The 26,871-nt window shown below is 38.7% G+C and overlaps 1 protein-coding gene across 1 annotated transcript in view; it reads right to left on the bottom strand.

Moving 5' to 3' along the window:
- LOC110542847 (transcription initiation factor TFIID subunit 1-like) overlaps positions 1-26,871 on the bottom strand; it is a 160,331-nt gene that overhangs the window by 94,871 nt on the left and 38,589 nt on the right. The window contains 7 exon segments of the mRNA XM_060375509.1: positions 8,090-8,174; positions 8,259-8,348; positions 9,649-9,771; positions 15,889-15,956; positions 19,415-19,592; positions 20,751-20,849; positions 21,646-21,754. Coding sequence (XP_060231492.1) covers positions 8,090-8,174; positions 8,259-8,348; positions 9,649-9,771; positions 15,889-15,956; positions 19,415-19,592; positions 20,751-20,849; positions 21,646-21,754 — 752 coding nt within the window.

The raw sequence follows: 26,871 nt of genomic DNA, 5'->3' as shown, positions 1-26,871 counted from the left end.
CTTAAAATACTATTTTATATCTTGAAATACATCAGTAGCTTATTAAAGTAGGATGATCAACTGTAGGTTTTATAGCTTTGTGGGGTGGAAGATAAAGAGACACACAAAGGTAACAGGGCCTCTCTAGGAACAAAAAAAGTCTTGAGGCTACTGGGAGGGAGAATTACACACAAATACTCACACTAGTTGTTTCCAGAATGGTGCCATAATTACCAGGAAAGATAAGATAAATTATTATTCTGCCCAACAGATTATGTTACCACTAACAAAAAGAACTGTTTGAGTATACTTCCCTTTTTTATTAAATCATGACCAAAGGAATTTCAACTGTCGTTCAGAAAAAAAAAAATATTTACTTAGAGTTTACCCAATTAAATAAAGATTTGTAAAGTGTAGGGAATCACACGCAATTGTCACATGTTCTTAAATATTTCTAATTTCAATGACTGCTTTAGGAAACCAAGATGTCATCAAGATTTAAAAAAAAAAAAGTCTTTTTCCCTGTGCATACAGTAATGTGAGGAGAAGCAAACAAAGCAAGGAGAGAAGAAAGCAAGCATTACTATTGCTAGATAGCTGTAAAATGTCAAGGAAAATCACCTGTTCAGTAGGTAAATAGGATTGCCATTACTCCTAAGCTATAGTTCCTTTAATAGTGTTTTTACCATACTAGAAATAACTCCCTCCTTGGAAAATGAGTATTTCTTAAAAAAAAAAAAAAAAAAAAAAAAAAAAAAAAAACAAGCAGAAAACAGTTCCAAAACTTAAGAAGCAGGGGTCAGCCTGGTCTCCATAACTAAATTCTAGGTCAGCCAGTGTTATATAGCAAGAATAAAATAAGCTGAATGTGACAGCACCGGCCTTTAATTCCAGCACTCAGGAGGCAGAAGCAGGCAGAACCCTATGAATTTAAGACCAGCCAAGACTACTAAGTGAGACCCTGTCTCTGTGAACTGTAAAAACCTGTCTTTTATTTTGTGTTGTTCAGCCATAACACACACCCTTTATCCAAGGGTTATCTGTTTATTGTAAAGAGGTGATTATGGTGTGGCTCTGCCCTCCCACAAGCCTTTCTGTACACAGGATTTAATAAAGTTAACCCTAGGTCAAGAGGAGGAGGAATAAACCAGCTGGCAGGGAGGGGTAATGAGTTGAAGGGTATTTAAGACAGCATGGAGAAGAAGGAGCTCTTTTGTTCTGGCTTTTAGGCTTTCGGCTTTCTCCTGGGCTGAGCCAGCAAGCAGTTAGTCTTGGGCTTTCTTCTGGGACACGAGTGGAGTAGGAAGGTCAAATGGGTTCTTTCTCTGTCTCTCTCAGCTAGCAAGTTTTTACCCCAGCATCTGGTTCCTGTATCTTTACTGGCAAAATTGAATGATTTGGGATTTTTATTTCTTGATAACAACATGTATCCAACAAACAAACAAATTTGGTAATTTTGTAAAAGAGGCTATTATGACTGAGGTTTGTTGTTTTTTCTTTTTTGAGACAGGGTCCTAGATATAGCCCTGGATGGCCTGAAACTTACTATGTAGATCAGGATCTACTTTGCCTTTTTTTAACCTTTCAAATAAAACATCTCAATCGTTTTCTCATCTCAAATATATAGAATTACAATAACAGTAATATAGAAACCCCAAAATACTTTTTCAGATTGAATTTTGTTGAGACAGGGTCTTTATTATGTTATCCAGGCTGGTCCCCAGCTAAAGGTACTGTAGTAGCTAGGACTATGAGCATGCAGGATTATGCCTTGCTTTAAATATTATCTTTCTGAGAGAGGGTTTCTCTGTGTAGACCTGGCTGGCCTAGAACTCTGATATGTTGATCAGGCTGGCCTTAAACTCACAGAGATCCTCCTGCCTCTGCTTCCCAAGTGCTAGGATTAAAGGCATGTGCCACCAGTGCCCAGATAAATATTAATTTTTAAGAACTTAGTGTGAGACAGGTACAGTGATCTACATAGGAAATTCCTGCTAGCCAGATACAGTGGTCTACAAAGGAAATTCCAGGTAGCCATGGATATACAGTGAGACAGAATCTCACCATGTAACTCGAGCTGGCCTAGCCTAGAACTCACCATTATGCTGGCCCCAAACTCTCAGAGATCCTCCTGCCTCTGCTCATAGTGTGCTGGGATTAAAGTTATGCTGCCACTATGCCCAGCCCAAACTTCAATTTCCAATAAAGCTTACAGTGCTACAAAAGTGTAGATAAAGGAACCACTGATGAAGAGTGACAAGGGACACTATGCTGAACATTCAATTTAATCAATAATGAAACACTAACTAAACCAACTCCCCAGACTTGACCTTAGCAGCTCTCTTATACTTGAAATGGATATTTCTTCCCCCACATTCTACAGCATCACCTCACTTTCCAAGCACTATGCCTTCATCTTTGGCCCTTTGGTCTTTCTTTCTAATATTTATTTTATGAGGTTGGAGAGGTGCCTCAGTGATTAAGAGCTTTGTCTGCTCTTGCAGAGGATCAGCATCCACATGGCAGCTCATAATTATCTCTCTCCAGTCCCAGAGAATCTGATGTCCTCTTCTGACATTTGTAGAGAATGCATGCACATGGTACACAGACATGTAGTTATGATTTTAAAAAAAGAATATTTTTATCAGGTGGTTGGAGACATAAATATTTGTCTAGAGTTGAGTGTCATCAAGAAAGAGATGGTAGAAGCCCAGTGGGGGTGGCCATGGCACACACCTTTAATGCCAGCATCTGGGTGGCAGAGGCAGGTGGGTCTCTGAGTTCCAGCTCAGCCTGGTCTACAGAGATAGTTCCAGGACAACCAGGGCTATTTACAGAGAAACCCTGTCTCAAAAAGCCAAGAGAGGTAGGGGCTGGAGAAGTGGCTCAGCAGTTAAGAGCAACTGACTGCTCTTCCAGAGGACCTAGGTTCAATTTCCAGCACCCCCATGGCAGGTCACAACTTTCTGTTACTCTAGGATCCAACAAAAATTAAGATTTATTTATTTATTTATTTATTTGCTCCATATGAGTGTTTTATGTTCATGCATACCAGAAGAGGGAATGAGATTTCATTACAGTTGGTTGTGAGCCACCACACGGGTGTTGGGAATTGAACTTAAGACCCCTAGAAGCACAGCCAGTGGCCTTAATTGCTGAGCCATCTCTTCAGCCCAGATCCAAAATTCTTTATTTTTATTTTTAATTTTATTAATTATAGTTTTTTCACTTTGTATTCCCCCTGTAGCTCCTTCCCACCTCCCCTAATCCCATCCTTCCTCCCTCTTCCCTTCCTGTGCCCCTCCCCCAGTCCACTAATAAGGGAGGTCTTCCTCCCCTTCCCTTTGATCCTAGTCTATGAAGTCTCATCAGGAGTGGCTGCATTGTCTTCCTCTGTGGCCTGGTAAGGCTGCTTCTCCCTCAGGGGGAGGTGATCAAAGAGGAGGCCAATCAGTTCCTGTCAGAGACAGTCCCTGTCCCCATTACTACGGCACCTACTTGGAGACTGAACTGCCATGGGTTACCTCTGTGCAGGAGTTCCAGGCAGTCTATTTGAGTGATCCAAAACTCTTACACAGACATACATGCAGGCAAAACATCAATGCACATAATATAAAAATCAATAAATGAGTAAAAAGAAAAGTTGAAGTATATGAATAAGAATTTTCAGCAAAGGAGAGTGAAAAGGCTTAAAGAGGAGGACAGTTGTCATCAGAATACAGTTTCAGGGAAATGACTGTAACTCTTGGAGCAAGATCAAGATAGAGACTGCAAACTACTTACTGTCTAGGGCAATTATGTGACCTTGTCCACTTAGTGGATATACTTGGCATAGTGAAAAGTTTAGACTAACTTTGTAACCTGTATGTCTTCTAAAGCCTGTAGTTTTGAGTTTTAGGTTCAGGTTAAGCTAAAGCCTCTTAGTACCTTTCCAGAGAATGGAGAAATGTGACCCTATCTATGAGGAGAGATAGAAAAAAAGCAAGCAAGAAATGACCTTCACTCAGCAAAAAGAACGACCAGACCCTTGTCTTCAAGATAGTGTTTCTTAGCAAAGAACCCAGACTTCTTCTGAGTAGCTTTTGACCTCCAGCCAAGAGCCTGCAGCCCTAAGCTTCAAGGATGAGCTAACCGCCCCGACCTTCAATTGCAGCTGCATCCACACTTGGCAGGACTGGCCAAGCTTGAGCACCTAAGACTAACCAATTATCTTACTTTATAGCTTCCTCATCCAATCCTAAATTGCCAAAACTGCAACTTCAACTTTCCTGCAATTTTTCTTTTAAAAACCTAAAGGCCTTTGTCTCCCGGTGCCACTCTTTGATGACCAGCAGGGGTGACCGCATTGCGCAATGGTTAATTAATAAACCTCTTGCTTTTGCAGTGAGTCATGGTCTGGGGGAGTTTCTGGGAAGGGTGCGATCTTGAACTCCTGAGCTGTGAGACCCCAAGTCTTACAATAGCATAGGCTATACTGCAGTAAAAAGTTGGGTGCAGTAGCATAAGAATCTACAATCCCAGAACTGAGGAAGTTGAGGGAGGATGATGACCAAGTCTGAGGCTACCCTGAGCAACATAGCAAGACCATCCCCAAAACAAACAAACAAACAAAACCAAAAATCTCTGAGTGAAACATGACTGGGAAATGAAAGCATGGGAGAAATAGTACATATTCAAAGAAATCTGGCTATCATTAGGAGAGAATGAAAATTTTAAGTTCTATGGAAATAGTCTTATATATAATGTGGTTTTTTGAATGAAGGATGGAAAATTAAAATAAGAGTAAGCATAGCTGTGTGTACCCACTGACTCAGCTATTGAGAAGCTGAGGCAGAAGGATCACTCAAGTCAGGACTTGCAGGTCAGTCTGGGCAATACAGTAAGATCCTCCTCTCATCTCAAAAAAAAGTTTTAAAATTTAAGTCCCAAAATAAAAATCACTGCAAAACTTCATGGCAAATAATTCATACCTTCATTCTAGCTAGACATATCCTAGGTTATAATCTACAGCATTTTTGGATATTTTGATATTTGCTTTGAAGACAGGGTGTCACTGTGTAATCCTGGCTAGCCTGGAACTCTATGTAGAACTCAAAGAAACCTGTAATCTGATTGTCTCCTCTACCTAAATGCTACAAATAAAGGTGTGAGTGATCATATATGGCCCATAAGGTTTTCCTTAATTAAACAGTACAACTCTAATTTCCCACTTAAAACTCTCTGTGGGTGTCTCTCTCTGTCTCTCCCTCACTCCTTCCCCTCTCTCCCATCTCTTTTCTTCTCTCTCTCTTTCACACACACACACACACAGACAGAGAGAGAGAGAGAGAGAGAGAGAGAGAGAGAGAGAGAGAGAAACAAACTCAGACAGTAGTAGTATATGAAGGTATCAACTGTGGTCCAATTATGAAGGTATCAATTCTGCTTTATCTGTGTCATCAGCCCTACCTTTCCATTCTTATTGCTTCTTTTTTTGTTTTGTTTTGGCTTTTTGAGACATGGTTTCTCAGGGTAGGCCTGATGTCCTGGAACTAGTTCTTAGACCAGGCTAGCCTCAAATTCAGAGAGATCCCTTTGCCTCTGCCTCCCAAGCGTTGAGATTAAAGGCATGTGCCTCCATTGATTGGCTTGATTTGTTTTTTGTTTGTTTTGTTTTATTTTTTGTCTGTTTGTTTTTCTTGAGACAGGGTCCCTCTTTGGAGCCCTGGCTATCCTTGAATTTACCACGTAGACCAGGCTATCCCTGAACTCACAGACATCTGCCTGCCACTGCATCCTGAGTACTACGATTAAAGATGTGTACAACCATGCCAGGCATTCTTACAGTTTCTTAGCTGTTCAGGTTGTTAGGTTTTGTTTTTCTTTTTTTCTTTCTTTTTTTTTTTCTTAAAGATTTGTTTATTTATTATATATACCATGTTGTCTGCCTGTCTACCTGCATGCCAGAAGAGGGCAGCAGATCTCATTATATATGGTATAAACCATCATGGGGTGGCTGGGAATTGAACTCAGGACCTCTGGAAGAGCAGCTAGACTCTTAACCTCTGGGCCATCTCTCCAGTCTATTTTGTTTGTTTTCAACACGGTTATTGTTAAGAGTTTCTTTACTGGTCTCCAAATCTTATTCAGCTCCACTTCATTTACTTGGATAACTTCCTAAATAGTGTTTATTAAAACTGTGTATCCGTCTCCCCTCCAACTGGTTTATTGTTATTCTTAGGCCTTTCAACTTGGGTCTTTACCCACACTGTCTCATTTTATAAACAAACGTAGCCACCACTCTATACTCAAGCCAAACTTACTGATATGTCCTCATCTAAAGCATTTCTGTGTATTTTTGCATTTGTCTCTCTATCTGGAACTTCATCATCGTTTTCCTCTTGACTATCTGTTCAGCATAGTAGGTGCTCCATAACTAGCCGTGATGGTCAACACCCCTTAGACTCAGGTCAAAAATAAGTTCTTGAGGCTGGAAAGTTGATTCAAGTGGCAAAGAGCATCTGCTGCTCTTGCAGAAGGCCTGGGTTCTGTTCCCAGCACCCATGTTAAGCAGCGCACAACCACCTATAACTCCAGCACCAAGGGAGTTGATGCTCCTTTCTGGCCTCCACAGGGGCTTACATATACATACCCCCACATTTACATTATTAAAATATAAATGTTTAAAGATGTTTTAAAAATTATTTTCAAGACAGGGTTTCCCTGGGTAACACAGGCCTGGTTGTCCTAGACTCACTCTGTAGACCAGGTTAGCCTTGAACTCACACAGATCCACCTGCCCCTGCCTCCATGGCATGTGCCACCATGCCCAGCCCTAAAATCGGTTTTTGAATTATACTAAATTTGAGGGTGGAATGTGCTTTTGCATGTGTCTTTAATCCTAGCAGAGGCAGATGCAGCAGCAGGCAGGTCTCCTTGAGTGCTACATAGTAAGTTCCAGGCTACCCATAGCTATGTAGTGAGACTTTCTCTGTTTTGTTTTCATTTTGTTTTGTTTTAACTGAGCCATGCTTGATGATACACAAACTTGGGAAGTGGAAGCAGGAAGATGAATACAAGGTCATCCTCAAGTCAACAACAGGTTCAAGATCAGCCTAGGATATATGAGACTATGACTCAAAAACAAAAACAAAAACTTTTATTGTTTGTGTTTGTTTGTTTGTTTTTTCTGAGACAGGGTTTCTCTGTGTAGCCTTGGCTGTCCTAGACTCACTTTGTAGACCAGGTTGTCCTCAAACTTACAGACATCTGCCTGCCTCTCCCTCCCCAAGTGCTGGGATTACAGACTTGCACTACCACACCTGGCTAACAAAAACTTTCTAAAAATTTTACTATTTATGAACGTTTCCTAGCCCTAATGTTAAAGTATTGTTTTTTCTCTAACGCACTTTGTATATCCTTCTCTTATAGCCCTTGACAAGCTATCAAATGAAGTATGAAGTACTTAAACACAGAGACCATCCTTCCTATCAGAAGATTAAGCAGCTAGCAAAGAGTTTAGCACATATTATTGCATCAGTTTAGGTGCTGAGCAAAATTCCATACACCAATGTTTGCCATGGTCTATAGTCAGCTACACAGTTCAGCCTCAGTTCCATGTAGGGTTGGGATGTAACTTCTCAAATCTTACTGAAACACAATGATGACTAAAACACAAGAAACATCCACTTGAGTTTTTGCAATGCCTCATTTTCCTATGCTTTCTACAATTCCTAAAGGAAGCATAGACTGATTTCCATGATTAAAAGCTTAATAGTGATTCTTACAACACACACACTAAAATATATGCCTACTTTAAAAAGCAGTAACTGAACTGAGCAGATTCAATGGTTCAGCACCGAACCTGACAACCTAGGTTCAGTCCCCGGAACCCACATAGTGGAAACAGAGAACCAACTCTGTTAGTTGTCCTCTAACTTCTAAAAGCATACCTGAACAGCATTCCCACCCTTGCAACAAATAGATAAATGTAGACACAGAATTTATGAAGTAAAATTAATTAGTTGATTTAGCTATCGCTGCTCAAAGCTGCTTAAGCCTTAAAATGTTAATAATGCAAATTAATACTGGATAGTTAAGACTAATGAAAGAGAAACAAATTAATACCCACCATTGTACTTAACACTGTTGGCCAGAATCAGGTTTACATCATCTAGAAAGCTCTCTCGACTCTGGTACTTGTGCTTGGAGATATTCTACGACAAAAAACAGTCAGGCACTTGGTTATCTATATAAAAGCATTGATTATTAAAAGATGTTGATTATAAACAGTCACTTACCTTACGTATAGTCTCAATATCCATTGGACTGACAATCACTTTATAATAATCTGGAACAAACTTATTAACTGGGTGATGAAATGGCCAAGACTAGTAAAAAGAAAGCATGGGAAATCAAATGAAAACCATTACTTGTACCAGAGAGTCCCACGATTCATTGAGTTACAAATATTGATGCTGAAAATTATAGACTCTTTCCACAGAAATGCACATCCTCACATGGAATTGTCTGCCATTTAAAGATCTCATTAAGGATTCTTACACCCTGATAAAGTAAAACTTCCTCCTCTAAACTTACAACTAAGGTGTTATTTTTTCGTGTATTAAAGACTAAGTTTTACAAAAATAGAAAAAAAATTCCTTATTCCATAGTTCTACCTAGAAATTTTACAACAGTACTGTAGACAGAACACTATGACTATATGCAACAAAAATTTTAATTCAGAATTTCTGGGGAGATCAATATAATAAAGTGGTCCACAGAACCAGTATGATAGATGGTAGCCTTGTCATAAGAACTCGAAAAAAAAAGAAACCAAAAAGACAACAAATACTGAATAATTACTAAAGTGTTTTCTGTGAACATGCAAGATAGCCTAGTGGTTAGAGGTGCTAACTCAAAAGCCCAATGACCTGTATTTAATTCCTGGAACTCAGAGGACAGAAGGGAGGCCCAATTCCCCAAGGTTTTTTGTTTGTTGGTTTGTTTCAAATACATTATTTCTTTATGTATGTGAATGCTCTATCTCTATATACGCCTAAATGTCAGAAGAGGGCATTAGATCTCAACACAGATGGTTATGAGCCACCATGTGGTTGCTGGGAATTGAACTCAGGACCTCTGGAAGAGCAGCCAAGTGCTCGTAATTGCTGAGCCATCTCTCTAGCCCCTGTTTGTTTTTAAAGACAAGGGCCTACTGTGTAGGTACCTGCTTTCTGCCTCCCAAGTGCTGGGATGAAAGGCTGTACCACCACATGTAACCAAGTTGTTCTAACCATACACAAACCACGACTTAAGCCTTCCTACCAAATATGCACAGATAAATAAATGTAATAAAAATGTTGAAAGTGTTATTTGTATAGGAGCATTTCTACATCAAGAACCTACTATTAGTTGCCAGGTTTTCTCTCCAGGGCTATTCAAGAGTATACAAATACTAAATACTGATAAAAGGAAGTAAGAATCTCTTAATATTCAAAGACACTTGGCATCTTTTCTTTCAATGTTAATGAAATCATACAGCCAAAGGTTGATATTTAAAACTACACACCAGTTCCTATGGACATACACCATTATACAGAATCTGTTAATGCACACACCCATAACCTATATACTTCTTTCCATCCCTTAGGATTATCCGTACAATATTTGGCATGAAATTTTACTTACATCTGGAACTGCCATCATTTTCTGAGTGACAATGTTATCCAGAATAAAAGAAAATACTACTTGGTCATCATCATCAAGCAAGGGATTGATAGCTTTCTCTAAACGTGCCAACTTATCCTCTTTCTGAAATGAAACAAAGCAAAATGAAGGCAGTTTTCCTAAAGTGTGATCACCAAAAATAGCTAAAGATAATTTAAAGTCCAGATAGCTGTGTATGACTTAAGCCCACAAAAATTTACCTTTGAATTATCTACTATTCAATTTTAGACCAATCTAGATAAATGATACTTTAGCTAAAGAATCACAAACAGATATATCAGCAAATACAGTATTCTACATTCCATTCTTGTAAAATAACAAGAATAGAAAGCTGAAGACATCTCTAGTTTAGTAGCATTAAGAATTATATTTGGCAAATTAGGCTTTTATAACTTTGTCTTCTCTAAAAAATGATGCTGAGACTAGAGAACATTACTATTACTTAATGGCTCTTTTTGTTTGCATTTCTAATAGAGCATGTATCTGATTAATTCCAAGCTGCCTTTACATTCAGTATGTAACCCTGCCTTCATTAGTGCCTTCTATAAGGAAACTCCTTTTTAAAAGGTTTATTTATTTATTATTTATACAGTGTTCTGCCTGCATGCCAGAATAGGTCACCAGATCTCTCTATAGATGGTTACAAGCCACCATGTTGTTACTGGGAATTGAACCCAGGACCTTTAGAAAGCCCATGTTCTTAAACTCTGAGCCATCCCTCTACCCTATGCAAGGAAACTTAATCCAACAAATTCATTTCAGTCAGTATACTATGAATACTTCTGTATTCTGATTGCCTGTATCTTTAATTCTTAGTCTCAGTAGCCTTTTTTTTTAAAGACAGGGTCTCGTGAGTCACAGGCTAACCTTGAACTTGTAATGTTGCCAAAGATTACCATAAATTTCTGAATCTCCACCTCCCCTGTGTAACAGTATTTAATTTCCATACTGGATATAGGACTTTAGCCTCCTAATAGACACAAAGAGAAATCTAAATGGGAAGGGTGTTTTGTTTGTTAATTTTGAGACAAGATCTCAATGTGTAGCCCAGGCTGGCCCAGAACTTGTGTTCATCCTGCCTCTGACTCTCAAGTGCTAAAATTACAGGTATGTATTACAATGCTCAGCTAAGTGTGGCTTAAACATGAAATTTATGTCAACCAAGTTGAGAAAGTTTTCCATGTTTATCAGTCATGTTCTCTTTGGTGAAATATCTATATCAATATCAAGTTTAGTTATTACCTGGAGTTTACAAACCTAGAAGGGACCACAACGTTCTCTGGTAAGAACTGTGGTTTATAGAGAGCCTGAGGATGTAACTTAGTGGTAAAGTACTTACTTACTGAGGCAAGAACCTGGTTCAGTTTCTAGCACACAGAGAAAGAAAACAAACAAACCAAAAACAGCCCAAAACATTATCCTTTAACTTTTTTAGATTACTTTTTAAAAATTAAACTGTCCCTAGGCCTGGTAGTTCAGCTAGACCTATAATCCTGGAACTCAGGAAACTGAGGAGGGAAGGAGCATCGTGAATTTAAGGCCAACTATTAGACACAGTGAGTTACATGCCAGCCTAGACTAGATTAGGCAGTACCTAAGTGAAATTCAAGAAGATGACCTTACATCTATGCTTATGAAGAGGTTAATGGAGAAAGCAAATAAAATGTGTAATGAATTAGGGGAATATAAAACAGACTATAGCCATCCGTAAAGAAATACAGGAAGATGCAGCCAAACAGTTTGTGGCGTTCAGAGAGGAAATGATTAAATCACTGAAGGAAATAAAAGAAACAGAGGAATGTTCAAAGAAACAGGCGAAGGAATTGAAGGAAAAACAGGAAAATACAGTCAGACAGGTGAAGGAAATAAACAAAATGGTTCAAGATCTGAAGATAAAATTGGAAGAATTAAAGAAAACACAAATGGAAGAAATCATGGAGAAGGAGAACCTAGGAAAGAAAACAGGAACTACAGAGGTCCACATAATCAACAGACTACAAGAGATGGAAGAAAGAATCTCAGGTATGGAAGATACAATGGAAGAAATCGATGTATCCATCAAACAAAATAATAAATCTAAAAAATTCCTGACACAAACCATGCAAGAAATCCAAGACAACATAAAAAGACAAATCCTAAGAGTAATAAGAATAGAGGAAAAAGAAGATTCCTTCCTCCAAGGCCCAGAAAATATTTTCAACAAAATCACTGAAGAAAATTTCCACAACATAAAGGAGAGGCCCATAAGAATACAAGAGACCTACAGAACAGCTAATAAATTAGACAGAAAAGAAAATCCTCCTGCCACATAATCAAAACAGTAAGTATACAGAACAACAACAACAACAACAACAACAACAAAATACTAAAAGCTGCAAGAGTAAAAGGCTAAGTAACATATAATGTCAAACCCATCAGAATCACACCTGACTTCTCACTCAACAGAAACTGTGAAAGCCAGAAGGGCCTGGACAGATATCATGCAGACCCTAAGAGAACACAGGTGTCAGCCTAGGCTGCTGTATCCAGCAAAACTCTCAGTCCTCATAGATGGAGAAAACAAGATATTCAACAACAAAAACAAATTTCAACAATACCTACACACAAATCCAGCATTACAGAAGAGACTAGAAGGAAAAATACAACCCAAGAAAACTAACTACTTTCAAGAAAACTCAGGAAATAACCTCACTACAGTAAAACTAAAAGTAGCCAAACACACAAACTCATTACCATAGCCAACAACAATATCAAAGGATCTAACAGCCACTGGTCATCAATCTCCCTCAACATCAATGGACTCAATTCTCCAATAAAAAGTCACAGACTAACAGAATGGATGCATAAACAAGACCCAACCATCTGTTGCATACAAGAATCACACGTAAGCCATAATGATAGACATTACCTGAGAGTAAAGGGCTGGAAGACATTTTTCTAAGCAAATGGACCCAAGAAGCAAGCAGGAATAGCCATTATAATATCTAATATAATAGGTTTTCAACCAAAATTAATCAAAAGAGATAGAGAAGGACACTTCATACTCATCAAGGGAAAAGTCCACCAGGAAGGTATCACAATCCTGAACATCATCTATGCTCCAAATGCAAGGGCACCCACATTTGTAAAATAAACTTTAATAAAACTTAAATGGCACATAGACCCCCACACATTAATAGTGGGAGACTTCAACACCCCACTCTCAACAAAGGACCAGTCAACAAAACAGAAATTAAAGAAAGAAACAATAACTCTGACAGAGGTCATGAATCAAATGGACCTCAGGGAAATCTACAGAACCTTTAAACCAAACACAAAAGAATTTACCTTCTTCTCAGCACCTCATGGAACCTTCTCCAAAATAGACCATATAGTTGGTCACAAAGGAAGACTCAATACATACAAGAAGATTGAAATAATCCCTTGTATCCTATCTAATCACCATGGAATAAAGCTGGACCTTAATGACAAAAATAGCAAAAGGTCTACACACACATGGAAACTGAACAACTTGGTACTAAATGACAGCTGGGTCAGAGAAGAAATAAAGAAAGAAATTAAAGACTTCCTAAGATTCAATGAAAATGAAGGCCCAAAATATCCAAACTTGTAGGACACAATGAAAGCAGTGCTAAGAGGAAAGTTCATAGCGCTAAGTGCCTTCAAGAAGAAACTTGAAACATCTTATGCAAGCAACTTAAAGCTCACCTAAAGGCCCTAGAAAAAAAAGAAGCAGACACACCAAAGACGAGTAGATGGGTGGACATAATCAAACTCAGGGCTGAAATTAATCAATTAGAAACAAATAAAACAATTCAAAGAATCAATGAAACCAAATGCCGGTTCTTTGAAAAAATCAACAAGATAGACAAACCATTAGCCTAACTAACTAAAAGGCAGAGAGACACTATCCAAATCAACAAAATCAGAAAAGAAAAGGGGATATAACCACAGACACTGAAGAAATCCAAACAATAATTAGGTCTTACTTTAAAAGCCTATATGTCACAAAACTTGAAAGTCTAAATGAAATGGACAATTTTCTTGACCGATTCCACATGCCAAAGTGGAATCAAGACCAGGTAAATCAATTAAATGGTCCTACATCCATTAAGGAAATAGAAACTCTCATCAAAAGTATCCCATCCAAAAAAAAGCCCAGGGCCAAATGGTTTCAGCACAGAATTCTACCAGACCTTCAAAGAAGAGCTAACACCAATACTTCAAAATATTCCACAAAATAGAAACAGAAAGAACATTACCAAACTCTTTCTATGAATACACAATCACCTTAGTACCTAAACCTCACAAAGACCCAACAAAGAAAGAGAATTTCAGGCCAATCTCCCTCATGAACATCAATGCAAAAATACTCAACAAAATACTTGCAAACCGAATCCAAGAACACATCAAAGATATCATTTACTATGACAAAGTAGGCTTCATCCCAGGTATGCAGGGGTAGTTCAATATAAGGAAATTCATCATTGTGATCCACCTGTGATAAACAAACTGAAGGAGAAAAACCACATGATCATCTCCTTAGATGCTGAACAGGCATTTGACAAAATCCAACATCCATTCATGTTTAAAGTATTGGAGAGATCAGGGATACAAGGCACAGGCACATACCTGAACATAGTAAAGGCATATACAGCAAGCCTGTAGCCAATATCTAACTCAATGGAGAAAAACTGAAATCAGGGACAAGGCAAGGCTGCCCACTCTCTCCATATCTCTTCAACATTGTTCTTGAAGTCCTTGCTAGAGCAATAAGACAATTGAAGGAGATCAAGGGGATACAAATTGGAAAGGAAGAAGTCAAAGTATCACTATTTGCAGATGATATGACAGTATACCTGAGTGACCCCAAAAATTCTACCAGGGAACTCCTACAACTGAATAACACCTTCAGCAAAGTGGCTGGATACAAAATTAACTCAAAAATATCAGTAGCCCTCCTGTATACAAAAGACAAAAGAGCTGAGAAAGAAATTAGGGAAACAATACCCTTCACAATAGCCACAAAGAATATAAAGTACCTTGGTGTGAACCTAACCAAGCCAAGCAAGTTAAAGACTTGTATGAAAAAAAAAAAAATCAAGTCTTTGAAGAAAGAATTAGAAGAAGATATCAGAAGATGGAAAGATCTTTTTTTTTTTTTCATGGCTTGGCAGGATGAATATAGTAAAAATGGCCATCTTACCAGAAGTGATCTACAGATTCAATGCAATTCCCATCAAATTACCAACACAATTCTTTACAGACCTTGAAAGAAAAATTCTCAACTTCATATGGAACAACAAACAATTCTCTACAGTAAAAGATCTTCAGGAGGTATCTCCATCCCTGATCTAAAGCTGTACTATAGCGCAACAATACTAAAAACTGCATGGTACTTGCGTAGAAACAGACTGGTGGATTAATGGAATAGAACAGCAGATCCTGACATAAATCCACACACTTATGGACACCTGATTTTAGACAAAGATGCCAAAACCATTCAATGGAAAAAAGAAGACAATGCAGCCACACCTGATGAGACCTAATTGACTAGGATCAGAAGAAGGAAAAGAAGACCTCCACTATCAGTGGACTTGGGAATGGGCATGCATGCAGAGGGTGGAGGAAGGGAGGGATTGGGACCGGAGGAGGGAGGGAACCACAGGGGGGATACAAAGTGAATAAAGTGTAATTAATAAAGAATAAAAAATATGCTTCTCTGGTATAGCAATAAATGTAAGCTACAGGAGATCTCTGGGGAAGTAATTTTCCAACATACCTCCTAAAGTGCCTAGCTTTAGGATCTTAATCCTGCATGAGTCCTGAGAAAATAATTTTTCTCTTTGGACTTGGCTTTCCCATTTATAGAAGATAGTGTCTACATAATTTCTAAATCCCTAATCTTCAAATACACCAAAGATTCAAAGATTTGTCATTCCCTCAGGTACTGTTCCTTCTGTTAAATACTCTATTTCCTATTCTGCCCATTCATATTACACATCTTTTCTCATTTCTAAAATTTATTTATTTTGATTTTTTGAGTCAAAGTCCCATGTAGCTTAGGCTGATCTTGAATTCTATATGTAGCTGAGGATAATTTTATGTTCCTGATGTGCCTATCTAAAACTTCCAAGTGCTAGGATTATAGATGTACATATATGACTATGACCACTACTTTACCTTATCTTTAATTCTTACCTCTTGGAGTTTTTTGTCACAGAGATCCAGCATGGACTGAGAAATCTCAGTCAGTGAGTGTTTTGGCCCTACAGATAGATAAGAAATGACCATTATAAATGACAGCTCAAGGTTGCCACCCATTTCCAACACTTAACACATTTACTAAAGAACCTAAAAGGTTCCAGGCACCAGCCTAGTATCTATGTTAGGTAGACATACCAGTCTTTCCCTTTTTTCATGTTTTTAAAAAGAGCCCCATGTATTCCATGCTGGTTTAGAACTCACTATGTAGCTGAGAATGACTTTCAACTTCAAATCTTCCTACCTTCACTTCCTTGGGATTGCAGGTGTGTGTTACCACACCAGGTACAGAAACCACCAAGTCTTTACTCCATTTTTCAGTGTCTAACATTAATAGGTAAACAATATGAATGAATTTTAACTTTTCATTATTGATGTCCAAACACTTCTGTATTACAGCTACATTTTTGTTTGTTTTTTGCTTTTTTTTTTGTTTTTTTTTTTGTTTTGCTTTTTTGTTTTTGGTTCTTGTTTTGGTTTTCAAGATAGGGTTTCTCTGGGTGTTGCATTAGCTGTTCTGGAACTAACTCTCAGACCAGGCTGGCCTCGAAATCACAGAGATCCTCTTGCCTCTGCCTCAGTCTAGAGAGCTGCTGGAATTATATCTAAAATAAAATTGGTGCACTTCTTTAATCCCAGCACTCTTGAGGCAGAGGCAAGAGGATCTGTGTGAGTTTAAGGCTAGCCTGGTCTACATAGTGAACCCCTGGACAGCCAGAGCTACATAGTGAGACCTCATCTAAAAAAAGAATAGACAAAACAAAAGATGAAATCGTAATCTTCTTGCTTCAGAGAGCCTTCCAAGTGCTGAATTAAGGCAGGAGCCACCAGGAGCTCCTCACCAACCTATCCCCTAGAACCAGGTCCCCACACTATGTTTTATTTTTACAGTCTTACTATGTAGCCCTGGCTGGCATTGAACTCAGAAAAGCACCTGCCTCTGCCTCCTGGGTGCTGGGATCAAAAGACGTGAACTACCTAGCCTGCCATATAATGTATTTTCTACTTCTATGCTGTAACTACCGTGTTGCTAAGAACCTCTGGAGGAAAAAAATGCACAAATAAATTGGTGACATTTAAAATGAACACCTAATCTGACCCTGGTGGCAAACGTCTATACTCCTGACACTTGGGAAGCTAGGGCAGGAGGATCATTGAGAGTATGAGGGCAGCTTTGGCTGCTTAGGTTGTTCCAGGTTAGCCTAAGACTATAAACAAAGTTCCTATCTCTCCTCAAGCCCAAAGATACGGAAATACAATGAAATAGTACTTCTTCTCTTGTATACCAAATGCATCTCTTCTCAATGTTGCTAGTCAAAAAGGACAAATTTTCAACTAAATACCAGGAAAAACATATAGGACCGTAAGCAACCTAAATTAAGATGACTATACTGAAAGCCACCATCTCAGAATAAATAATTCTCTTTATTTTTCCTTCATTTATTTATTTATTACATTTAGTGTGTGCATGTGTGTGTGTGTGTGTGTGTGTGTGTGTGTGTGTGTGTGTAAATATGGGTATATAAGCCACACATGGCACATGTGTAGTCAGAACAACTTTCAGTTCCCTCCTTACACTGTAGGTTTTGGGGATTGAACTCAGGTGCTTTTATCTGTGAAGCACCTGGCTGGCATTATTTGTTACTTTTGAGACACAGTCTTATGCAGCCCAAGCTGGCCCTGAACTCACTATGTAGCCACCAAGGAAGACTTTGAACCCCTGATACTCCTGCCCCTACTTCCCAAATGTTGGAATTATTGGCCCGTGCCATCATAGCCAACTGTAGTAATCTGATAATCAGTCTTTTGGAGAGGATGACACGACTTAAATTGGAAATATAAATGGAAATTCACCCTTGAAGGGAGGAAAGGGAACTTCAGAGAAATGACTGTAAAGACATGAGGAAGTTCCATAGGATATTAAAATGAAATATAATGGTGAGTATGATTACAGTCTACAGTAGACATAGAAGATAGTCATTGGAGATGAAATCTGATAAACAAGCTGGACTGGCTGTGTAAAACTTCAGAATTTAGGTATCATTTTTTTGTCATGTTTAAACATAAAAAAAACACAAGAGGTCAGGAGACATTGAATAATGTGTCCATCATAGCTCTATTAGTATTTTCTATACTCTGGATGCCCATATTTATATAGGAATTAATGCACACTGATTTCTTCCTCCTTGCCTCTCTTTTTTTAAAAAGTGGACATCTAGCCCTGTAACAAAACTATAGACTTAAAACATATAAAATAAATATGGCTACAGTGTTGGTATAATGTTCTTGTGGAATGTATACAATTGTTCATTCAAATGCTGATTTCTCTACCCCACTATCTGGTTTCAATCTGGACATTGCATTGTGATGCTTATTCTAATCATCACTTATCTCAAGTTTGTGTAAACATGCCACCATTTGTTCTCCATGTTGCCAATAAATCCAGCCAATGCTGAGCACTGGAGAGAATAGGGTGGGACATCTTGGTCCGGAGGGGAGGAGAAAAGAAGCGAGTGGGAGGAAAGGCTGGGAGAGAGATCTGAGAGGACCTGGAAATACCAGGAGAGATGAACCAGACCTAAGATATGACTAAAAAGCTAGTATACTGTGGGAAACCTGAATGGGAGGAAGCTATGTGGGCTTGGAGGTTTGGGATGGAGTAACTATTGCCCAGCATTGTGTTCTAGGTTAATGAAATAAATCCTAGTCTCTGTGTGGTGCTTTGGGTATACAGCTGGTTTAAGAATAACCAATACTGTTTAACTAAAAGATAAACCAATAATAAGTATTAATAATCATCAACACCACAGGAACATCTTTTGTAGAGTCCACCCACACCCAATGCCTCTTCAACTTACCTAGGTTTACCTTACTGTCTCCCTACTCACCCCAACTGTTTCACCACATAGTCCTCCAATTCCCCAGAGAATACATTAGAAATGAATTAGTGGGAGGCTGGGTGTGGTAGAATATGGCTGTAATCCCGGCACTCATTTGGGAGGAAGAGGCCAAAGTATTTCTGTGATTTTGAGGCCAGTTTGGTCTACAAAGGTCCAGGCCAGCCAGGGCTACATAGTGAGACCTTGTCTTTAAAAAAAAAAGATTAAATATTGGAAGTAAACAGAAGTAACAAAGCAGCAGTGGTGGTACAGGTCTTTAATCAAAGCACTTGGGGAGGGAGATGCAGGGGGATCTCTGTGAGTTTGAGACCCAGACTGGTCTACAAAGTGAATCCAGGCTAGCCAAGACTACACAGAGAAACCCTGTCTCAAAAAAACAGAACAAACAAACAAACAAAAAAGTAACACTTATTACTTGACTGAAATGTACACTACCTGATGTTCATACTCAAGAATGCACATTTAGTCTTTTCATTCATTCTAATATACTCTGAATTTAGAACCAGGAAGGGGATAAGAATCTGAAAGGTGACCTTTGCAGTTAAGGAACAAGGGACTGTTACCATTATAGGTTGCACTATTTTTCACAATTAGTTCCAAATGCTCTCTGAATTCTTCCCGAGATGAATAGAGGCGTTTGCGCACATTTTCACGGAGTGTCTGTAAATCCATTGGACAAGTAATGATTTTGTAGTAGTCCTTTACAACCTTTGCATTAACTGGAGTATGGAAAGGGTATGTCTGTGGAAACAAAGAGCCAGCAACATTTGTGAGAAAAGACCACTTGACAGAGCCAATTATATCATACTGATTTACCAACTCTCCAAGGGATTTGTCAGAGGTAGTAAGTCTGTTTCTTGCATTAAACCATTATTTTTTTTCTTTTCCTCTTTTATTTGGTTTTTGATACAAGGTTTCTCTTTGTAGACTTGGCTGTCCTAGAACTGGCCACAAACTCACAGAGACCTGCCTGCCTCTGCCTCCCAAATGTTAAGATTAAAGGCAAGCACCACCACATGTGGCAAGGTATTGAATTCTTTGGAGCTAGAGTTACTGCTGGCTGTGAGTCACCCAACATGGGTGCTGGGAACCAAGCATGGTCTTCTGCAAGTATGTATTCTTTTTAAAAATTATATTTTTGGATTTATTTTTATTATTTTCTGTGTATGAAGTGTGCTGCCTACACGTAGGTCTGTGCTCCACATGTATGCCCGATGCCTGAAGAGGTGGTGAGCTTCTATGTGGGTGCTGGGAGTCGAACCTGGGTCCTTTGCAACAACGACTGCTCTTAATCACTGAGCCAACTATCCAGTCCCAGCAATATATATTCTTAATCTCTGAGCTGTCTTTCTACCTCCATAGGTAGAAAGTGAATTATAGAAAGTAAAAACTGTTCTTGTAAGACATATAAGTTTGATGCTGGAGAGATGGTTCAGCGGTTGTAATAGCACAGTAAGATATTCCAGAGGACCTAAGTTTGGTTCTCAGTTCCCAGGTCTAGGGACTCACAACCTCCTGTAACTTTGGGTCCAGGCGACTCAAAGTTTCTAGCCTCCAAGGACACTTGCATATACAAACAGAGATATACACATATATATATGTAATTTTTAAAAAAATGATTCTTGCTACTTTAATACTCAGACATTTGAATTCACATATGTATCACAAAAAATTGAAACTAGAAAAAAATAGCTTTATATCCTCTTATAACTCATGTGTACTTCTGCCAACATTCTGTCCTTCTACATCACCTAATATTCTATTAAATAATTTTTTTAAATCCCAAAGAATTAGGAGTTCCAGATACACAGGTATACATACTACTGCTATCTAGTCAAAGAAACAGAATAAAAAGGGTTTTGGTTTTCCTAGTCTATACAGCTAATATAATGAACTCACATTTGGAAGATCTCTGATGTCTTTGATGATAGACTCTAAGATAGTAGACAGTGTCACCATAGGATCTCTCCGTCGCCGTTGAATGGATTTATGTGGCTTCTAGAAAAAAAAAAATCAGAATGTTTTAGATAGGCAAAAAAAAATTCCAACAGTTTTGAAATATACTGATACATTTTAGACATCTTCAATAAAGCTAGACTTGTAAGGTTTAAACCTATAGTCCCAGCAGTTGGAAGGTAAAGGTAAGAGGATTGCTGTAATTCAAGGCTAGCCCAGATTACACAGTGAAGTTCCAGACCAGCCTGGACTAGAGGAAAACCTAATTTTAAAAGCAGTTTGGGGGGAGGAGGGTAAGCTGGAAAGATGGCTCAATGGTTAAGAATCCTTGCTGCTTTTGTAGAGGACTGGGATTCAGTTCCCAGCTCCCATATAGTGGTATACAACAAACTTCACAGTGCATCTATTTCTGGGCTCTACTGGCATATACACATGCAGGCAAAGCACTCATGCACATCCAAAAGAGGGGCTGTGAGTAAGATGGCTCAGTGGGTAATGGCACTCACCATACAAGATAGTGACCATAATTTGATCTCTACACATAAAGAAGGAGGGTAACCCAGCACTAGGCAGGCAGAGGCAGGCAGGGGCAGGCAGATTTCTGAGTTCAAGACCAGCCTGGTCTACAGTGTGAGTTCCATGAAAGTCCCAGGGATACACAGAGAAACCCTGTCTCAAAACACACAAAAATAACTCATGAATGTTAGTAAGTTATATAATAGAGTACACATAATTCTCAAGGAATACACATAGGGAACATAGGACACTAACACCATGTCACAGAAGGCTGGGGAATCAATGGGAACCCATCAGGTATGAAGAAAATGCAGATACTCACATTCAAATAGTCACAGTGAACAGTGGTTCCAACCCGCCGCTTTTTCTTGGGAGGAAGTTGTTGCTTGGGGAACTTCAGGACCAGAGATTTTTTGCGAAATTCATGAGCACTGCAATCAACAACATTGTCATAGTGTGTTATTTGCACTAGTTCCCAGAAATAAGGGTGGAGAGATGGTTCAGTGGCTAAAAGTACCTGCTATTCTTTCAGAGAGGATCCTGGTCCAGATCCCAGCACCTACATGGTAGCTCACAACTACAGTAACTCCAGTTCCTCTGTGGGTACCTGACCCACACATCGGTGCACTTATATACATGTAGGCAAAACACTCATACACATAAAATAAACCATATAACTCAAAACACATTTTTAGAGTAACCAGAAATAAAACAACTATAAAAAAAGGTGCAAAGTATCTAAGTGTGAGCACAGGATGGCAACAGTCAAAGAAGCTAAAAGTCAAGCATTCAAGGCTCAGATTACACAGGGACCTCCAAATTAATACAGAACTAAGCAAATCACAATTTTGCCTCAGTTTCCTATTTAGAAAATAAGGGAACCAGGCTAAATGCACTTCAAGACTCCTCCCCGCTCTAATATTCTATCTTGGGATTCAAAAGCTAGAACATTTGAATCATTCAAAATATAAATGAGTCTGGACATGGTGGTGTGCCAGAGAAGCAGAGGCTGGAGGACCTCAGTGAGTTTGAGGCTAGCCTGATCTCAGAAAATATAACTGGACAGCCAGTTCTACACTGCAAGACCTTGTTTGAACAAAACAAAACAAAACAAAAAGGTAAAAAAAAAAACCATCAATAAAACCAACATAAATGAGAAAGAAGTATGCCTATAGTCCTAGGAAAGAAACAAAGGAGAAATGAAAGACTGGAAGAGGGAGTAGAAAGGGAGGTAAAGAAAAACAAACAAAAAGACAAAAAGGAAAGAAAGAAATTTTAAAAATACCACTGTAGAAAAATTGGTAAAGGGGTTTGTGCAATTTTTATTACAACTAATCCACCTTCTCCCCTTCCACTGCAGGAGATCAAGATGCCACATATTCCCTTTCTAATGTACTTTTAATATATGACAAATGACATATGTTGATAAATCAATGATGGAAGAACCTAAATTGAATGCAAAAAGAAATGTAGTAGCTGTACTATATACAGTAACTATACTATACACAGAAAGAGTGAATCCAGGGCCTTGCAATACTAAGCAAGGGATCTATAAATGAGCTATTAATATATTCCCATCCCCCTCGTCACTTAACAAAAAAGACATTTCTACTTTTGTGTATGAATGTTTGGCTTGCCTGTATGTATGTATGTGTAACATGTATGTGCATGATACCTGTGAGACCAGAAAAGGGTGTAGGATATCCTCTTCAGAAAGTGGAATTACAGATAGTTGTGAACTGCCAAACAGGCACTGGAAACTGAATCCAGTTCTTACCCAAGAGCAGCAAGTGTGTTTAACCACTGAACCATCTATCCAGCTCTTACATTCATTTTTGGTGTGGTTGGCTTTTTTGTTTGTTTAGATACACTCTCTCAACGTAGCCCTGGGTATCCTGGAACTTGTTATGTAGACCAAGCTGACTTTGAATTCACACAAAATCCTAAAATTAAAGGAGTACACTACCACACCCAGCCCTAGATTTTAGTTTTGATACAAGGTCTCACTAAGTAGCCAAGGCTGATTGATTTTCTAAAGTTAGCATGTAATGTAGTGGGTTTCATTGTGGCATTTTATACACATATGTCACTTTACTTTGTTCTCATTCACTCTTTCCACACTAGCTACCCTCATCCCCTAATTCTTGCTGGCTCTCTAAGTCTCCTCCAGTAGTTTCCCTGCAACCTTCATTGTTACATGTATTCCATTATTCCCCCCCTTTTTTTATTACTTTATTTTTTTTTATTTATTTTTTATCAGTTACATTTTATTAACTCTGTATCCCAGCCGTGTCCCGATCCCTCATTCCCTCCCAGTCCCTCCCTCCCTCCCTCATCTCCACCATGCCCCTTTCCAAGTCCACTGATAGGGGGGACCTCCTCCCCATTCATCTGATCCTGTTTTATCAGGTATCTTCAGGACTGGCTGCAAAGCCCTCCTCTGTGGCCTAACAGGACTGCTCCTCCCTTCGGGGGTGGGGAGACCAAAGAGCCAGTCATTGAGTTCCTGTTAGAAATAGTCCTTGTTCCCCTCACTTTGGGAAACCAATTGGTTACTGAGCTACCACAGGCTACATCTGAGTGGAGGTTCTAGGTTATATCCATACATGGTCCTTGGTTGAATGTCAGTCTCAGAAAAGACCCTGTGCCCAGATATATTTGGTCCTTGTGGAGCTCCTATCCTTTCCCCATCAGACTAACTCCCCTTCTTTCTTATGATTCCCTATACTCTGCCAAAGGTTTGGTCATGAGTCTTTGCTTTGAAAACACTGCTAGTTAGAGTCTTTCAGATGCGCTCAGTAGACTCCTGTCATACATTCAATGCACATCCCATCTGTCTTTCTAAACAAGGATTGATCATCTCACCCCATGTCCTCTCAATTGATTATCGTTTTTAGGTGTATAGATTTAATTATGTTTATCATATCTTATAGGTCTATATAAGTGAGTATATCCCATGTTTGTCTTTCTCCTTCTAAGGCAGCCCTTGAACTCATATTGCAGCCCAGGCTGGTCTTAAACTTTTGTTCCTCTTGGAGCAACTGCCCAGGTGGCTGGGATTACAGACCTGCAAAACTAGTCCCAGCTCAAATGTTCTGAACTTAATACCTCACTGTACAACCTCAGCTGCACAGACAGACAACATATCCCAAAAATTCTGAACTTACTATATGTAGAGATTTTATTGTTGCTGTCAATAATGGTATAGTAATTCTGAAAAAATTTTGTGCTTACAAGTCAGAACGAGGAGACAAACACTGATGTTGAGAATCAGAAAGAGATATAAATATGAAATTGGATGATAGCTATATGTGGATTAAAGTATTACTCTGAAGTTGCAATTTAAATATATATTAGTTCTGTCCACTAAAAAGCCCCCAAACAAGGATAATCCAGAGGTTACATATATAAGTAACATCAAAATCTTGGATTCTTTTTCTGTTTGTTTTTTAAGATTTACTTTTTGTTATTTTTAACTATGTGTAGGAGGAATATATGTCTCCATATGGGTATGTGTCCATGAGCACAGGAGCCTGTAGAGGACAAAGGCATTGGATCTCCTGGAGCTGGAATTATAGATGGCTGTGAGTCACCTGGTATGGGTGCTAGGATCTTGTCTTGGGTCTTCTAAATAGAAGCAAGTGCTCTTAATTGCTTAGCCATTTCTCCAGCCCTATTTTTGTTTGTTTTAGGTTTTCTGAGTTAAGAGTTGCACCATACAGCCCAGGCTGTCTTCACATTCATAAACCCTTTTCCTCTGCAAATGATTTCTCAAAGATTTATAGTATCATTTCAAAACCACAGATTTGAGGGGCCTGAGAGATGGCTCGGCAGTTTTAGAACCATTCTACTGGTTCTAAAAACCAGTAAAGCTACTAAGGTTTGAACATCCTCATGTTAACTGCAAAGAGAAAACTACACCTTTCCAACATTATTGGTACTTTAAGAAAATGATCAGGAGGTCTAGAGACACAGGCCAATGGTAAGGTACTTGCCTGCTGAGTACAAGGACCTAGGTTCAATGCCCAGCCTCAGAAAGAAAGATGACCAAAATGGTGGGAAAACCGGACATTATGTACTCACCAATATTGTAAATACATAATATCAAATGGGTCATTTAGTCAAAAACATTTAATATGAGTCCAATCAGTAGAAAACAAGGCAGGTATTAATTACTCTCTTGGAATCCCTCATACTCTTGATTTTTCACTTTTTAAAAATAAATATTCTTCAAAGAAGATCCAGAAATTGGGGTACTTTGTGAAACAATTGGTTTGAATGATGGAAAAAAAGACTCCATGTCACAAAGAGTACAAGAAATAGTGAGGATAGCTTTAGATTATAACAGACTCAAAATACTCTAATGCTTAAACTGGTATTGTATTGAGAACTAGGAAATGAACCAATAAAGGATAATGAGATGACCTGGATAATTTGAATAAAATGCCAGAGTATTGCATATAACTATATTAATGTTAATTTCTTAGTTGTAGTAACAGTACCATGTGTTACATCTCAGTTCTTAGAAAAGCATATGTGTTTATAGTGAACTATCATGATACGAGTAATTTACTTCTCAATGGTTCAGATTACTAACATTTCAGGTAAATAAGGATTAAGCAAATGTGGCAAAAAGGTGAACAGGGTGAGTTTGGAATAATTTATTGTGAACTTTCAATTATTCAATAGGTTTATACTGGTGGTGCAAGTCAAGAGAGGGTTTTTCTGTAAAGTCCTAGCTATCTTGGAACTCACTCTATAGACCATGCTAGGCCTGAACTCTGAGATCCACCTGCCTCTGTCTCCTAAGTGCTGGGATTAAAGGGGTGCACCATCACAGCCTGACCTTGTTTATAAACTTTAAAATGGGAAAATCTCTAACATTTCCATTGTATGTATTAAATTCTCTAAGGGCAGCTGTGCATGGCTGCACATGCCTGTAATCCCAGCACTCCAGGAGGCAGAGGCAGATGGATCAATGTGAGTTCCAGGCCAGCTGGTCTAAAAAGAAAGTCCAGGACAGCCAAGGTTACACAGAGAAACCTTATCTAACCTCCCCCCCCAAAAAATTATCTGAGGGCAAGAAGATTGCTCATAAGCATAGTTTGCTTTATATCCTCTGATTTTATCTCAAGTATCCTCATGCCAGGTGTGGTGTTCCATGCCTGTAATCCTAACTTTGTGGGAGGCTTAAAGTTTGAGGCCAACATGGGTAATTTAATAAAACATTAAAAAATTTGTGCAAGTGTCCAAGACCATAGCTCAATGATAGAACACTTACTTACCTGCTGTAAGTACCACACACACACACACACACAAAGACAAACAAAACAGAACAAAAAACTACTTTGGTAAGGGTACTTGTATAAATATTAAAACTAGCCAGGCTTGTTGGCACACCTTTAATCCTACACTCCAGAGGCAGAGGCAGGTGGATGCCTACATTCAAGGCCAGCCTGGACTACAGAGTAAGTTCCAGGACAACCAGGGCTACATACAGACCCTGTATGGAAAACAAAACAAAAACAAACAAGCAAAAAATAGAAAA

The sequence above is a fragment of the Meriones unguiculatus genome, chromosome X, assembly GCF_030254825.1.
Source record: "Meriones unguiculatus strain TT.TT164.6M chromosome X, Bangor_MerUng_6.1, whole genome shotgun sequence".
In the NCBI taxonomy this organism is placed as follows: domain Eukaryota; kingdom Metazoa; phylum Chordata; class Mammalia; order Rodentia; family Muridae; genus Meriones; species Meriones unguiculatus.
The sequence above is the reverse complement of the archived record's forward strand: the minus strand, read 5'-3'. Positions and strand labels throughout refer to the sequence as shown.